General features: G+C 37.6%; 1 protein-coding gene across 1 annotated transcript in view; it reads right to left on the reverse strand.

The window, feature by feature from the left end:
• The window catches only part of Tll1 (tolloid like 1), a 183,561-nt gene that overhangs the window by 9,192 nt on the left and 156,166 nt on the right, over positions 1-18,203 (reverse strand). Inside the window, exons 16-19 of the mRNA XM_059244372.1 lie at positions 16,696-16,876; positions 10,805-10,930; positions 8,347-8,474; positions 1,305-1,518 (exon numbers count right to left, since the gene is read on the reverse strand). Coding sequence (XP_059100355.1) covers positions 1,305-1,518; positions 8,347-8,474; positions 10,805-10,930; positions 16,696-16,876 — 649 coding nt within the window. The remainder of the gene's footprint in view (positions 1-1,304; positions 1,519-8,346; positions 8,475-10,804; positions 10,931-16,695; positions 16,877-18,203) is intronic.

Genomic DNA, 18,203 nt, shown 5'->3' on the forward strand with positions numbered 1-18,203 from the left:
AAGAGCTAATGGGACACCAATTTTTCCACATCTTGACTATTTGACAAGTTAACAGGAATATATCTAAAATAGCAAACGTACAGAAAAATAATAGGAAATATCTATAGTCTTATTTTTCTGAAACCATAGTATTTATAACTGCATGAGGAATAATTAAATAGTATTATTAAGAATTGAATAGTTAATAATGTATAGCAAACCACTATTTTACAATTCCCTTTCTCACAGACTAAAGCACAAATCGACTAAGCAGTAAAATAAAAACACAGAATGCAAAATATTGTCCAGTGAAGTAGTTAACGCACATAGATTGCTAAAGGAAAATTGAGGACAACATGACAAATATTGTGTTAAAATTATTTTGGGAATGACTCTTCTATTGCACTATACAGTCTCAATCCTTCAATCCTCAGAAGGGCCACAAGGTGTCAGTATAAGCTCAATGACTTCACAAATAACTGATTTTTTTTTCCCCCCTTCAGAAACTCTGAAAGGAAACAAGTTATATTCTTTAGATTATTTTATGGACCATATATTTAAATTGGCCCCGGGGTGCAAATAATTTCATCTTACTTAATTTAGCTTTACATATTTATACTTTTCTAAAGTTAAACTTTTCCCTAAACAGCTAAAAATCAGGATTAGGGAAAAGAATCATATTGCATACCAAATGCAAGTTAGGGGGAATTGACAAGTTAGGGGGCAACCTGAGGCAAAGTAGAATCACCTGGAAGAAAGTCTCAGCGAGGGATCGTCTAGATCAAACTGACCCCTGGGACTGTCTGTGGCGGATTTCTTGGTTATGTTAATGCCTATGGGAAAACCCAGCTCAGCCGCACCTTTTCTAGACAAGGAATCCCGGCCTGACTAACCGTAGAGAGGGGGAAGGCTGTGCATGAATGAGTATGTATGCATTTATTATCGCTGTTGTTGAGTAGGAATGTAACTAGGGTCTTCAAGTTCCTGCTTTGACTTCTCAGGAATGACGGACTGCACCCTGGAATTGTGAGCCAATGTCTCCCCAAAGTCGCATTTTTTTGCGGGGGAGGTGTCACTGCCTTTCATCACAGCAACAGAAATGAAGCTAGGACACCAGCTACACTTACAACCTCATGTAATTCTATTAATTCTATCCATCAACCACATCTACATACCCAACCCAAAAGAGTAATAAAAGAAAGAGCAAAGTACAGCAACACGTGCCTGTGTGTGTGTGTTGAAAACCATTAGTTTATATGCAAATTTAAAAATGAATTTTAAGAAAGTATTTTCTCAGAAGAAAAGCATGAAGGTAAGTTGCTGACCTGTGGAATGGGTGGCCTGAAAGCCTTTTCTTTGAACAGAGGCATCAGAAATAAACCGAACAAACATCTGATTCCCGGTAGCCATGAGGGGATCTGGTATCTTGCTGCCACATAGTCGGCCAAGGATTGGTGACTTCTCTGTGTCTCCATCAAAAACTTCCAAGTGATCATATGCACATTCTTGATGTTGCTCAACTTCAAACTCATTAAAGGCCTATTTAAGAAGAAGGAAACTTTTTTTTTACTAGCAACAAAACATTCAGAAACTTCTCTAGAGGATAATAAAGTATGTCCATGGCAAACACAGGGATTAAGCCAGAGAACACGTCATTGAAAGGGGAGGTCACATGAGGGTAAAGACAAGAAGTCCATGTAACTGTTATGCTCTCTAGAGCTCAGGTATCCTACAAAGGCTGTATGTCACAGATTTCACCCCAAAGACACAAATTGGTCTGTGGTGGAGATATTAGAATAAATGAGTCAATGGGAGGCCTTTAGGTCATTAGGGACATGTCAGTTCCTTCAATCCCTCCTCTTCTTCCTGACCATGAGGTGAGCAATATTTATCCTATAAATCCCTTGAATCGTGAACTCCTATCATGAATTTCTCTGTCACAAACCAAATAATACAGCCCATCAGTCATGGACTCACACCTCAGTAACTATGGACCAAAATAACTTTTTCTCTTTAGAAGTTCATTACCTCAGCATTTTGTTAAGTTATGGAAAGCTGACTCACATGATCTGAAATTACTAAGCAAGCTAGCAACATATTCGACTGCTAGAACTGTTTTTAATTTTATAAATTTATAAAATAAACTTGCAAATAAATAAAAACATTGCACTCCACAACTAACCAGACTGGGCATTCAGAACAAAAGCTGTGGAGCTTTGCATTAAATTCTATATTTTCAGTACTGAAGCTCTTTCATATGTTTATCCACCACCAAAACCAAAAACTCTATGGCAGAATTAGAACTAGAAGAACCATTAGCTTTTCATCCTCTTTCATAACTGGTGACCATTGCCTGCATTTAGTCCTTCTGCACCTCTTTGTATTTTTCCCTTTTCTTTGTGTTATCTTTAACCCACATACAGATTTGTTTACATATATGCATATGTTATTGGCTAGATTCTACATATGAGAAAGCATGTGCTTTTTTTTCTTTCTTTCTGAGATTGTATGACAGAGCTTAAATATCCCACACTAAACTAGATTCCATTTTCTGCCTTTGGAAAAGAAAACATGAAATAAGCAATTATACTAAGTAGGAAGTAGGAGAAAGGAATGGAGTTACTGAAAAGATCAATAAGAGAAGAGAAAGGCGACAATCTCTCTCTATACCATCCCATTGCACCCTGTTTGAAAGATTAATAAAAATATGGATGAAAATGGCTTGTTTTGATCACCATGAGTCAAGAGCAATGCTCACTTCATGCAACCAAAAGCAGTAGAAAATACAAAAAGTAAGAACAACTGTAATGCTAAGAATCTCACTGGAAATCACTACTGTGTAGGAAAATGCAGTGAATGAGGAGTCAGTAGCAGACATTATTTATCCTGGAATGCAGTTTGCAAAGCAGGCATTCACCTAGAGGGGACATGCTATGAACTGAATTTAGCAATCTCTATAACCCAGGGCTTGAGTACAATAAAGTAGACATAGTGTATGGGATGCAGAAGAGCTCAGTTGGTGTCTAGATGCTTGATTACATCCGTCAATTCATTCATCTAACCACCGTCTCATGTTTATAGACAATCTCACCCTGAAATTTCTTGTTCATGTAGCCAATCAAACTTTCTGATTTCATGCCTCTCATGAGACATTATTCAATTAGCCTGTTACAACTGGGCACACGTCCACATTCTTAGTATCAGTGTGGAACTGGTAAGAAACCACTAAGAGAAAAATTGGCTCAACTGTAGTCAGATTCCTTATTAAGTGGGAAACTACTCCTCCAAATTGCAAGAACAATGTTACTGTAGGAGAATAAAACATTATTTAGAGAAATCAGCGTCTGAAAACCATTCCGTGTCGCACTGGTTACTTTTATGTCCACTCGACACAAACTAAAGTGATTTGGAAGAAGGACTCTCAGCTGAGAAAACGCTTGGACGTGACTTGACTGCAGGCAAATCTGTAGGACATTTTCTTGATTTCTGATTTCTTGATCTCTGGCCTTGAACTCAGAGATGATCTGCCTGCCTTTGCCTCCTGAGTGCTGGGATTAAAGGTGTGTTCCACCACCACTGGCTCAATTAATTTTTATGATAATGTCCATAACACATAATAAGGAAACTGGTTTATTTGATAAATAATGCTAAAAAAAAATTGGATATATGCATGGAAATAGAAAGTAAGCCTTAGCCCATTCCAGACAGACAGACAGACAGACACACACACACACACACACACACACACACACACACACAGTGGATCAAAACCAAAATGGCTCAAATGGATTAACCTGGAATTAAGTATCCTTGAGCAAAATATAGTAGAAAAATTCCATGGTAAGTCACATTTTCTCTGGAATTAAGCCAGTTTGGCTACTTATAGAAAGGACATTTTTTAAAGGTTCATATTTCTGGGATTGACTGAACTTGTAACTATTTTTGAAGATGAGATCTTTATGTAGATAATATAGGTAAAATGTAGTTAAAAGAGTATAGCTTCTACTGGCATTGAATAGTCATCCTTGGAAGAAGGTGAAGACAATCCACAGCGTCTCCCAATGAAATAAAGAGAAGTGATGTGAGCTGAGCTGAGGGCTCAGGGTAAGGGCACGTGCTGCACAGGCATGAGGACTTGAGTGCTAATAGCCAGAACACATTAAAAAACCAGATGCAGTAATGCACACATTATCCTCATGGGGGATATGTAGAGTAGAAGCAGGACAGTCTCCTATACCTTGCTTGCCAGGTAGCTCAGCACACACAGTAGCTAAGAGACTGTCTCAAAGAAGGCAGAAAGGCAAGGACTGATACCCACAGATGGTACTCTGATCTTCATACATGGACTGTGTGGCACATCTCCAAATCCACTTTCAAACACAAACAAGCACATACACATAATAACACATCAGGTATATTACACACACACACACACACACACACAAATAAACAACAACAACAACAAAAGTGTGTGAGGACACATCAACTTCAAAAAGGTAGGCATTTAAAAGACAAGAAGAGAGGCCAACCAGATACCCACATAGTAGGGTGCCAATTTGACCTTGGATGTTATATCTTCATAACTGTGAAGAAATCACATTAATTTTTAATATCTGAGTTATTCAATCTATGATATTTTGTTATGGCCACCCAACAGACTAACAGAGGTGTAAACTATAGTCCCGAGTTAAATATGAATACTACAAAAAATAGTAAAACCAACAAATAGTGCTTAATAATCTTTCCAATAGATAAAGAGAAATGAAGAAATAATTATTGAATCAATACAAATCATTCACATTATACTCAGGTCAGTGTCTTATTCAGTCACTATCAGAGATGTTTCCTCTTGCAGTAGATGGGAACAAATACCAAGATCCACAGCTAGAGAATGTGTAGACAGTGAGAGACCTGGGCAGAATACTCAGTACTCAATGAGATGTCTCCATCAAACCCCTCCCCTCAGAGCTCAGAGAACACTAAGGAAGAAGAGGCAGAAAGACTGGAAAAGCTAGAGGGGATGGAGGACACCAAGGAAACAAGGCCTTCTAAACAGGACCGAAATACTTGTGAACTTACACAGGCTAGAGCGGCATACATAGGGTATGCACAGGCCTGGGGGACATGGGTCCCAGCACTAGGAGGGAGTGTGGACACATGCCTCCCATGCATAACGCAGAAGCTATCTCAACTTAGCAACTGCTCACAAAAGAAAATTGAGATTTCTCCAGTGGAGTGTCACGGGGTATGCAACTACTCTTAAGGGCAGGACCCATGCCCAGCCCTGTAGTGGATTGTCAACACCAAAATGAATTCAGTGGAATTTTTTTCGAGTTTCTTTGTCTCATAATACTTTGTCAAGACATTTTTAACTGTACAGGTCTTTTGCATACATATTATAGTTTCTGGTTCTGTGTTTTTATGGGATTTCCCTGTATGGGAACATGAGTGTCTGCTCCTGTATGTATTTCTGTGATTTTTTTTCTTTGATTCTTTTTCTTCTGTTTGTTTTGTCCTATTCTGGCTTCTTTGTTTTTTTGCTTATTTTATTTTGTTATCATTTTCAGATGCCTGTTTTCTACTGAGAAAGAGAAAGAAGGAGTGAATTTGGATTGGAAGGAAAATAGGGGAGATCTGGGAGTGGGGGGAGGGAAAAGCATAATCAGAATATATTGTAAAAAACATATTTTCAAGAAAAGAAAAAATATCATTCAAGCTGAAATGCAAAACCAATCAAGTGACAAAAATTAAGAGGGCCCAAAAGCTGTGGGATAATATAAATTATGTCATTTCAATCACAGATAAAGAGACATGGTGTTACAGAAGAGTTAAGTGAAGAAATACTTGAATATAATGGCAGATGCCACAATACAGATGAAAGAAATTCAGAGAAGTTTGTAGAAAATGCATATCACAAAATAAGAGGAAGTTGTTCTCTCTTTGGAAGCTTCAGAGTTGGTCAGGTGAGGTTATCTGGTGGCTTTCTGTATTTCCCTGATCTCTCTAAGGCTTTAACTCAAATTTCTGGCTCCGTATTTTTTTATTTAATAAGACCATTTAGAAATTCTTCTACACCACTAGCTGAATGGCTTTCTATTAAGCCCATCTGGGTTCAAAGAACCATTTTGTTAATCAGCACCTTGGACAGGAGTAGGACAATAAGTTCAGTAGAACACAGTGCAGTAGAACACATGGTACAGTAGAACACACAGTGCAATAGAACACACAGTGCAGTAGAACATACAGTGCAGTAGAACATGCAGTGCAGTAGAACACACAGTGCAGTGCAGTAGAACACACAGTGCAGTAGAACATGCAGTGCAGTAGTACACACAGTGCAGTAGAACATGTAGTGCAGTAGAACACACAGTGCAGTAGAACACACAGTGCAGTGCAGTGGAACACACAGTGCAGTAGAACACACAGTGTAGTGGAACACACAGTGCATTGCAGTGGAACACACAGTGCAGTAGAACACACAGTGCAGTAGAACATACACTGCAGTAGAACACACAGTGCAGTAGAACATACAGTGCAGTAGAACACACAGTGCAGTGCAGTAGAACACACAGTGCAGTAGAACACAGTACAGTAGAACACGCAGTGCAGTAGAACACGCAGTGCAGTAGAACACACAGTGCAGTAGAACACACAGTGCAGTAGAACACACAGTGCAGTGCAGTAGAACATACAGCGCAGTAGAACATGCAGTGCAGTAGAACACACAGTGTAACAGAACATGTAGTGTAGTAGAACACACAGTGCAGTAGAACACACAGTGTAATAATAGAATATGCAGTGCAGTAGAACACACAATGCAGTAGGACACACAGTGCAGTGCAGTAGAACACACAGTGTAGTAGAACACACAGTGTAATAATAGAACATGCAGTGCAGTAGAACACAGTGCAGAAGAACACACAGTGCAGTAGAACACGCAGTGCAGTAGAACACACAGTGCAGTAGAACACGCAGTGCAGTAGAACATACAGTACAGTAGAACACATAGTGCAGTAGAACACACAGTGCAGTAGAACACAGTGCAGTAGAACACACAGTGCAGTGCAATAGAACACACAGTGCAGTGCAGTAGAACACACAGTGCAGTAGAACACCCAGTGCAGTAGAACATGCAGTGCAGTAGAACATGCAGTGCAGTAGAACACACAGTGTAACAGAACATGCAGTGCAGTAGAACACACAGTGCAGTAGAACACACAGTGCAGTAGAACACACAGTGTAATAATAGAACATGCAGTGCAGTAGAACACAGTGCAAAAGAACACACAGTGCAGTAGAACACACAGTGCAGTAGAACACATACTGCAGTGTCATGCTCAGCATCTGACAGTCCTTCAACAGAGTGGCTGAGAAATGATCATTCTGGAAGGTCTCTCATACATGTGGCAAGGGGAAAGAGCTCCATGATAGGAATATGACATTGTTGTCACCACCTCTGATTTCATTACAGTGCCACATTTATTTATAGATAAGACAAAATAGAAAGAGACTCACTGATGGGAAGAGTCTAAAGAGGTGAGTCTACAGTAAATATTTTAGCTGTATTGGCCCTGTGAAATATCTCAGATCAGTAGTCTCTTTCTTATCTACTTTCGCTCTTTAACATAGCACCTCCTAGATTGTGATCGAAGTCTTGTGAGCTACCTCTATGTCCACTCTGTAGGCAAATACTTACTTTGTGATATGCTTCATTTTTTAAATTTTCTTGGTGTTTTCAGAATCGATGCTGTATTAAATAAACCCTAACATGTACTATCATCAGGTAACTAGGTAAGACTTGACAAAAATGGGAGAGAAGAGTAACTTACAGTCATTATTTGAATTAGTCATACAGAGTAATATTTGGCACACTTACAAGGATAATATAAAGATCTAAGAGTTCTATTGTCAAGAGATAGATTGTGTAAATTAATATCCTACACACCACAAGGCAAAATTAATCTATTTTCTAAATGTATGCTTTGTCTATGAAGCAAATAGAATTGATACATTCAGAATAATACATTATACTTTTTTAGGTGGAAGATTAGCCTATTGTTTTCCAAATGAATTTCTGATTTTTTTTGACTCCTTCATTTATTCTCCCATTTGTAAATATAATTGCCAGGAACATTAGGCTGCAAATCCTAAAGTTTATAGCAATTTTACTAACACCTTGCAAAGAGGCCTTGGGATAACACAGCTTTCATCTTGACCTGGGAAATCAAGCATTTATTCTGTGTAAGTAGAAAGGAAAGCGTGGAAATTTGACTCCATTCAGCTAAAGAACATTCTTCCTCCTTCTCTTCAGGTTAGCCAGGAAAAGACGTTGACAATCAGCTGAATGAAAGGAAGGGGGTCACTTACTAATTTGATGCGGTGGCCAGGAATGGCACTGATCTCCCAGGTGCACTCTTTCCTGCTTGGATACTTGTCTGGCCAGTTGGGGCTGGTGATGAGGCCACTCGGGCTGTGGATCTTCTGTTCACACTCAGCTGTGCCAATAACAATAGTGTCAGTTGGTATGGGAATCCAGTGCACGATTGGGCCAGAAAACAAGCAGCCTATTTGTCCCCTGCTCTGCTGAAATATGTCCCTGCATGCTAGCAAACATCACACCAATCACTGTTACCATTTTCATCTGCTTTGGAAAATCTGTTGCTGAACATAATCAAGCAGTGTTTGCAGTCTGAATCATTGGAATTATATGTTTGCCACAAACCACGCAAGTGCCTAGAAGAAAAGCAACTTCTATTTTAAACTATTGGATCAGAAATTTCAGGCTTCAGTAAAGCAACATACGTTGAAAATCAACCATGTCAACACTGATCTCGGCAAAATACGTAGTATGTCACCACAAAGAAAAGTCAATAGGCTGCATCATTTTCCATTCTTTTTCTTCTACCAACAGAAAAACCACTTATAGATAATTAAGGTTATCAAACCGTTCTATGACTCATGTGTTTATATTTTCTCTCTCCTATAGTTAAACATATACTTGAATGCCTACACTACCATTTTAGCTAGAAAATAAGTTAACCTCCATGTCACTTGGTGGAATGAAGCACTAAGGTGAAGAATAAGGAAATTGCTGCTAACCCTGAAGGGAGCTCCTGAAGACACTCCAGTAAGTGTCCCAGTAAATTATCATCATACGTCATTATGTTTCTCACAGTTGGTGTCACTTTGGATCAGATCACTTGATATTGAGGAGATTCTTTCTTACATAGATAATACACTTGTTTCACTGCAGGACTCCTCTGAGTCTGTCCCCACACTGAATAAAGATAATTTCTGTTGCTGTTGTGACAGTTTCCTCCTTAGTCACTTCTCCTTGTCACTCTATGTTCTCACAGGAAGATTTAACTTTTCAACAGAAGAATACAAAAAGAAGAGAATAAGTATTATGCAGCAAGAAGGTAGCTCTAAAACCTCAATGGTAGAGCACATGCCTAGCATTCACGAGGCCCATCACTGCAAAAAGATGAAATTTTGGACTGAGTCCTGGCTTCCATTACCCATGTTTGGGTCTTCTCCCATGAAGTATAGCATCTGCAGGATCTACAACTGTCCACAGCAAAGTTGGATTCTCCCTGCTAAGCAGTGCAAGGCACATACCGTACAACAAACATCAGAAAACTCAGCCTCTTTCCTGTGGTTCATCCTGTACAGATGAACTACAATAGAGAGTATCTGGAAATCATTCCATCTAATAGGAAGTTTTCTATAAAATAAGTTCCAGAAAGCTACTGTCAGGAACAGATTTGAGCAGGGATTCCACACATAATCTGTAAAAGCTGTTTTCCCTTTCTTTGAATTACTTTACATGTCTATGAAATCACTGGGCCTTTTGTCCCAGTCTTTGATTTAACAGCATGCTCCACCAAGTTATAAACATCCCGTGCATAATGTAGAAAGCAAAAACCCTCGCTTGCATGTAATTCTGCACAATGCCATTATCTTAAAGGAAAAGAAAAAAAAAATGTCCCTGATATGTAATTCTGTCTGAAAGGAAGGTCCATATGGATATCATGTATCATTCTAAAACACACAGAAACCTCCTCGCGGGGCTGTGATTATAGACCAATTTTTCCAACCTACACAGACTAATGATGACAGTTACAAAAGCTGTCTTAATAGTTTTCCTTTTAAGAAAAGCTGGCCTCCAATCTAAGTAGGCAGTTCCACACCAGTGCCCCTAAGAAGAAAGAACTACATAACTGCCTCTTGTTCCCACCTAACTCACAGTAGCCCAAGTTAAAATCACTTAACTAAATCCTTGGGACAAAAAAAAAATCTAGTAAGTTATTGTTATCCTAGTATGCTTTTCCCCCTAAACTCTTGCTTAAAATTCCAAATGACACAGAATCTACCATTTGAGTTTGATACTTCTGATATTTAGAGGAGCATGACTCATGTCTCAAATGTATAACATATTCAGGGAGGGATATCACACCAAATGTAAACCATTTTGGAGGGGTTTATGTGTGGACAGTGTAATGAAGTCTTTCTACAAAGACCTGGAACCATGTGGTGCAGTTTCGTCCAGCAGATGGTACCGCAGTGGCTTCCCTGTTATATAAAGTTAAGTCAAATGTCATTGTATATGAAGTGCAAAACTTTAGCATCGTTTAATGAGGTGCCCAATAGCATCCTGTGAATCTCTAAACACCACACGCAGTTCCTTAGTTGTATCTTTTTTTTTAACTTTGGGTGGTCAGCAGCAGTATCATCCACTGATGTGATTAGCAGCATGGAAGCTGGGCTTTCCTCAATCCACGTGAGAGTTGCGATATCGTCAAGAGGAGATTATGTCTTCCCATACCTTCCTTGCAGTCATGTTTGTTCTCGTGCAATACAAATCCATTCCGGCACTGACACATGTAGCTTCCCATCGTGTTGACACACTCGTGCTGACAACCGCCATTATCCTTTGAGCACTCATCCTTGTCTAGCAAAGAAATAAAGCCCCATTTAGTGAGTAGTTTTTAAATGAAAGGATGTCAAAATAGATTCAGTTAGTTGTGGTGAACTCTGACAAAAGATAAAATGAGCTACACATTTCCTGGTTTCCAACATGAAATAAATACACACTTATGGTGCCGTTGTTTAACTTATCTCTTGCTTAGCTTGAAGATTGAGTTATGGACTGTGTTTCTGAAAAGTACTGGTACAGGGAGGGTGTGGACTGAGGGCTGAGAGTATTGGGGTTGGGGCATTTGGCAATCTCCTATGCTGGAATAGAAACTTCTGGTAGGAGAAAGATGGCCTTTTCCAGCTGATCTTACCATTCCAGCATCCATTACCAATTTTTCAGAAATTGTGAAATTGTGACTAGTCTGAATTAAGACAAAAGGTATAGGAAGGCAACATCACAACCATGACAGAAGCTAACCAAGTCTCCATGACAGGCGTGGAGTCACTCCTAAAAACTGCTCAGTAATATTGTGTGGTTGTTTGGGTTTTTTTTTTCATTAATTTTACAGATGTAATTAATTACTTTGAGTATTTCATAATATTCGAAGATAGAAAAAGGCATCTTTTGTCCATTCTAAACATGGGACTAAATTGATGTGTTTACAAGAGAGTGTTCTGGCAGATCTGTTTATTAATAAGGCCTCCCTTAAATGGCCTCTTGGTGTGTGAGAAGTAAGACAAAGGTTAGAGGAGAAATGAATAGAAACTTTTAGAAACAGCCAACACATTCACTCCAGAGAATGAAGCCAAGCTGGATTAGCAAGGAGTCAGCACCGCGAGAGCATCAGCTATCACAGGGTGTGACTGAGCTGTCATTCCAAGCCCAGAGTATCCATGTACATCAAACTGGAAGGTTGGTCCTGACGCATGTACAATGGCATATCACTCAGATGTTCCTTCCACACATGAGAATAAGAACGGCACAGTGCACTGCTTCCTCAGGTCAGGCTGAATACATAGTCTGCACTCACAGATGCTATGTCCAGCAAGAGCTAGTTTTTTCTGATTTCAATCTGATCAACACTTTCCCTAAAAAAGTGGCTGAGGGGAAATATATTCATCAATAATCTGAGAGCACTTTTAAAATACTTCACTTAATATTCATACATATTATATTTAGGTCAGATCCACCCCATTCCCTTCCCTCTTATTTCTCCTATATCCCATCACCATTTTCATTCCCAACTTCCTATGCTCTCTCTCATTTTAAATGCCCACTGAATCCACTTAATACCGCCAGTATGTTTATGAGTGTATGGACATCCACTGGAGTATGGGCACACTACCAGAGGCGGCATCCTTGGGAAAAGCTGACTAGCTGTCATCATTTGCCAACCACTCCCCAGGGCAGGTAGGGCTTTGGGACCACCTCCCTCCACTATGCTGGGACTTTGTCTGGCTTGAGTTATACAAGTCGTACACATTCTGTCACAGATGCTGTGAGCTCAGATGTACACCTGCCCTGTTTTGTGCAGAAAACAGTTTTTGTATACTTCTCCACCACCTCTAACCCTGACATTTCCAGTCCTTCTTCCTGGATGATCCCTGACTGTTGGAGTGGTTATAAGATGTCCCATAGAAATCAGGAAAGGAGTAAGGGTCCGTGGAAAATGTGGTTATCCAAGGAAGGAAAGTTAGAATGAAGGTGGTATAAAGGGAGGGAATGGGGAAAAATGGAGCAGAAAGTTTAAGTGAGTGTGAGATGGGAAAGCAGAGTACAGGACAGAGTATGAAGAGAGATCACTAACACTAAAGATCCTTGGAAAAAAACAGAAAAGGACTATTGTAGAAGCTTTCTAAAATATGTACACGCACACACATAAAAGGAGTTCAAATGGAATTACCCTACAATGAGAAACAATGGCTTTTCTAGACATGCATAGATTTATCAGACAGAAAATCCATTAACTTACAATTTTTTCAGACTAATTTCTTATAATTACCTAGAATTGATACATGAAAATGTGTTAATTTCTCTATCACAGCAGTGGCAGTAACCAAGGATGTTAATTTCTCTGGTAAGTTTCTTTTCTAAAACATACCTTTTATTCTTCCCCTTAAATATAAAAGCACACATTTAAAAGCTACAACTAAAAAGAACTAGAATATCTGTGATTATTTTATTAGGTATATCAGAACTAATAGTATGCATACACTATTTTACTGCACATATTAAAATTTGAATACATTTGTTTGTCTTTACTCCTGATGGATCCTTCCTTGTAAGAGAACTAAATTTTTAAATAGCTTTCCTTTCTAAGTAATATAGAATAAATAATAAAATTTATTTTTTCCTAATAAATATTAAGTTCTCTAGTAATTGTTATTGTAAAGCATATAAAATAACTGCATATATTATAATCTTGATTAGAATTTCACAATTAAATTAAATTAAAATTCATAACTTCTGAGTTTCAATAAAAATTTCAAACAAAGCCTTGATTAAAAAGAAACCTATCAATATGTACATTAGAGTAGCATGCATATTTAATTTCCTATAATGAGATAATTCAAAATTAATTCAATTATACTTTTATCTTATACTAGTATTCAACTAATTAAAATCTATGTAAACTGTAAAATTCTTTCGCTTTCAAAGAGGATAGTCCATGAAGTAATGCTTTACAGATTTAGGAACATTTTGAGTAACAGAAAAGCGTGTGATGGAGGAGTTTTTCTTCTGACAGTTTCTTTATATTTAATTCAGAGAAGTGTTCCTTGAGGACAATCGTACAACATCAGACTTCATAACATCTCTACCGTAACACAGTCACTTTAGGCACGTATAGACGGCAGCTGCCACGTTTGCACACACATTTGCTTCGCTACAGGCACAAAAGATGTGTAGGATTATACCCAGATCTCCACGCATAGTCTATAATCTACAACTTTTTAGATCATGAACTCATTAAACAACTTTAGGATAGAAAGGATTCTACAAGGTACATTTTCTGTCACTTATTTACACTTCCTACTGTCATGCAATTATCTCCATAATGCTACTGTGAGATCCTTCTTTCTAGTTTTGGGATAGTTCATGAAACTGTCTCAAGACTGGGAATTCTGAGACAGAACGTTTTCAGTGATTTGATTCCTATGGTCAATTTTTTCTACAGTATTTGTGAAAATATTTCCAGGACTATGCTTTAGCAAATCTCTAAATTAAAAAAAAACAAAAACAAAAACTTTCAATTTTGTAGAAAGCCTAGTATGCCTATAGTTTTCATACTTATCTTTTTAATAAATTTAGTTATACTGAACCACTTAACACACCATTATATACTATTGTATACACTATCATGCTCACAACACTATGAGAAATCTAGATTTTTTTTTTCAGTGCAAATACCCAGCAATCGAAAGGCACAAACTCCTGTAGTTTAGCATCTGAAAGATTGTCAGTCGGCCGTTCAGTCCCCTAACTCTTCATCTGCTGCCATCCCTTTTTTGCACCGTATGAGAACAGCTTTTGTCAAATACATCTTTACCTTCCTTCCTAGAGCAAACGTACTACGTAGCTAACAGAAAGACCCAGGAATCTAGGTGCACAGTAGATCTAATCACGCACACAAACCCAAAATGTTTTAAACCCAAATCTGACATATTTCTAAGAACTTTCATTGAACCCAAAAAAGAACATTGGTATTTTACTCTCTCTAATGATTATTGGGGACTTTACCAAGCGGCACCCTATCAAGGAAACAGAAAGCATCCTTTTCCCCTCATGTCCTAAGAGTGCTTACTGTAACACATTACCAATGCCAATTGTCAAGGTCATGGCTGACTCCTATGGTTAAGCAAATGGCTAGCAGACCAAGATAAAGTAAGGAGTAGATGCACTGTGACATGGGGCAATGGAATTAACTCCTCAGATGTCTCTATTCACAAATGAACACAATAGCAGAGTAGGGGCTGTAGTTGCCTTTTGATGTTCATTAGTCAGTATATTCAGCAACATCACTTCGACGTAATAATCTTGTCTAAACTTTTTTCAAAATTAACTAAAATTTATATATACTGGTTTTCACCAGAGGAATGATATCAACACTAATATCAGGGTTGCTTCTGGAACATAATTTTATCAAGGAACTTGCTTCATAGCGAATTAGCAATTATGGGTGCTGCCAAGGGATGTGGTCACTTCACAAAGCTCAGAGAGCAAATACGATTGTGTGTGCCGGATCTCGGGCTGTGTGCCTTCTTACATGCATGTTATAGGAGTGAAACAAAGGCAGTTTACCCGTCAATGCTGCTGTTCTTACAACATGTCTCTCCAACTTGTAAAGCCTTGCCTGGCCAAAAGTAACGATTTTAAATTTGTGAAGAATTTATACAGTAAAAGATACTTTGGAGTCAGGATCTGTTTAATAAATCTTTTAAACAATTTTTAGATAAAATGTACATCTAAAGTAATGTAAAAGATTCTAGATGCTTTGAATAGTTTACAGAATTCATTCATTTCATAAATTCAACTTTTATAATAAATATTTAGACAGAATTAAGGTAGGCAGAGTTATCTCCACCTAACCTCTAGATTGCTTAAAAACTTCAATGTATACAACATTTGCAAAATGGATGGGAATGAAATTATCTTCCTTTTATTAGACTAGGACATTAAAATTATACTTTGAATAATATAAGTCTTAAATGAGTGATTGAAAATAATTTTTAAAAGGTCATTAAATTTGAGCAAAAGGGTGGAAGAAGAACAAGGGAGCCAAGATCTCTTGCATTTTGAGTTCACTCTGACTTGGAACTCATGGAGCTTATGAACCATTAACTTCAATTACCCTGTACACTGCGAGGGAAAGCTGGACATTGTCAGTCTCATTCATTTTAAACTGAGAAAAGGTGGCATAAATAGACTTTAAATGAACTCAATCCAAATGGCACAATATTAAAACATAATTGGGATTCAGTTGTGTTAAACCGGTTATTAGCTACACAGGCACAATAGATTTCTATGGTAAGGTTTATTACAGCCCGTTTTTGAAGGTCAGAAGAACAGTTTTATAAAAAGTGAGTGAAACTGAGAAAATAAGATTTACTCATGTTTATATATTTGCAAAAATTAGGGAGTATTTTTATATTTCCACTTTTTATGTGAAAACGCACTTTTAATTAATTTAAGGTCCACTAACAGTCACAAACCATTAAATGTTAGTTATTGTTATATCTATATGAAACATAATTTAAATTACATTTCCATATTTTTATTGAAAGCTGTATAAAATTATACATGATATAAATTATATATTTTTATAAGTGCATTTTTCCATACTTACTATAATAATTTATGTATAAACAAGACAAAACTTGACTTTGATTTCAGCCTAATATATTAAAGAAATATAAAATGGGAAAAAATTTAGTGCTCAAATGAGCTCACATTCTCTGAGGTAATAAATATTATTTAGAAAATCTGCCAGTTTAGAGAAGTCTGGTGTCATTATTACCATATACATGTAGGGAATAGTCAGTATGTGAAAATGTTGTAGTCCTTGTACCAGAATTTGCTACAATATTTAAACTTCTATAAGAGCTATTATTTAGGGACAGCATTTCATCTGGGTCTGTATTATTAATATACTAACACTGAATTAATCAAGCTGTTCAACCTAGTCCAGGCATTCCACACACCTCTCACTTACAGAAAGCAATGAAGAAGTGATAGCAGTTAAAATCAATGCACACTGAAAGAGAGAAACTCACGTACATACAGCATGTGCACACTTATACCTGAGAAAAAATGTGCTTTAAAGCCCTTCTTGGATACAGTGTTGTCTGATTTGAATTCAATCCTCATGTTGTTGAAGTGGGAAGTGATCACTTCAGGTACGTCAGCTCCACAGAATTTGCCGTGCAGTTTAGACTCAGAGGAAAGGCCGCTCCAGATCTCCACAAAATCATATTTGCAAACCTGGACAAACATGGTTGTCATGATCACCAATTAGAGAGAGCCAGATGATTGACATTTGCGTTAGAAACCCACCATGGTTTTCATTCAGTAGCCCATGGTAGTCCTACTGGGATTAACACATACAAAACAAGTGCAGCAGGAGTCAACTGTGAGCAGAAAGCACAAAAGTTCTAGAAGTTCACTGTGGAAAACCTCCTGAAGTGGCACATGCCCGCGTCAATTTCCTTGTCTGATTCATAGTGTGTGTGTATCTTTTACAAAAATGCCGAAATACGAGGATGATTAAGATGAGCATTTGTCCAAAGGTGGTAGCGATGAAAAGAAGATAAGCTATGGTTGCTGCCCTCGTTTGATTTTTATTTTAAATTTCAGGATGAACTGTGACAGCATTTGTCAAGTCTTACCTAACACCAAAGACAAAAACATAAAATTCCGTGCTACATTTTTCCTGGAATGACCACTTTCAATAGAAGTCATCCTTTCCATTTTGGTGAATAAAAAAAAACAAAAAACAAAACAAAAAACAAAAACAAAAACAAAAACCCTATGTTCAGAGATTTTCAGAAAACATGTACAATGGTATACTTACTACAGGTGTTTGTACTTGACTAACAGTCTCAAGTTGGGTTAAGAATCCCGAAAGCATGATACCAAACAGCACTGATTGTAACTCCAAGGAATAGCTAGACAATTGGTGTGTAGTAATAAAATCCTGTCTTTAAAGCTTATTAGAAGGCTCTTGTTTCTTCATTTCCTGCAGGGTTAGGTACTGTAAGCTATTCTGTAGGACATCTACAGGACTGTAAACAAATGCTAAATCTCTTCAGTGGAATAAGCCATGGATTTGTTACAAAACGAAGTAAGATCATCTGATTTATTTACCTAGCATCAAGAAAATGCAAGAAGCCAACTGAATGCCAAGTATTCTTAAGCAATTTTATAGCCACTAGCAGATGTTTCCACAGTACACTTTTCCCAAGCTCTAACAGAGCATATTCTGCAGAATGTATCTTGCGTGAACAACTTTATTATATAAACGTATAATTAGCAAGGTTTAACAATGCATACGATTGAACCCTGGGGCATGATCTGTGCTTTGAAATATGTCAACTCAAATCACTAGAGTTTTTTGTGATATTAATTAGGTGCTAAATAAACAAAATGCTACTGGGAAGAATGAAGTAATTTTCTGCATACTTTTTTATACTGTGATGTTTGTTGAAAGAGAACTCCTTTTTAAAAGAATGTTTCAGATTCTGAGGTTTTTTTGCAATTGACTTTACAGCCAGATGTTCTGTGAATAGTGGCCATTACAATGTGAATAAGG

Source organism: Peromyscus eremicus, chromosome 17, assembly GCF_949786415.1.
Source record: "Peromyscus eremicus chromosome 17, PerEre_H2_v1, whole genome shotgun sequence".
NCBI classification, from domain to species: Eukaryota; Metazoa; Chordata; class Mammalia; order Rodentia; family Cricetidae; genus Peromyscus; species Peromyscus eremicus.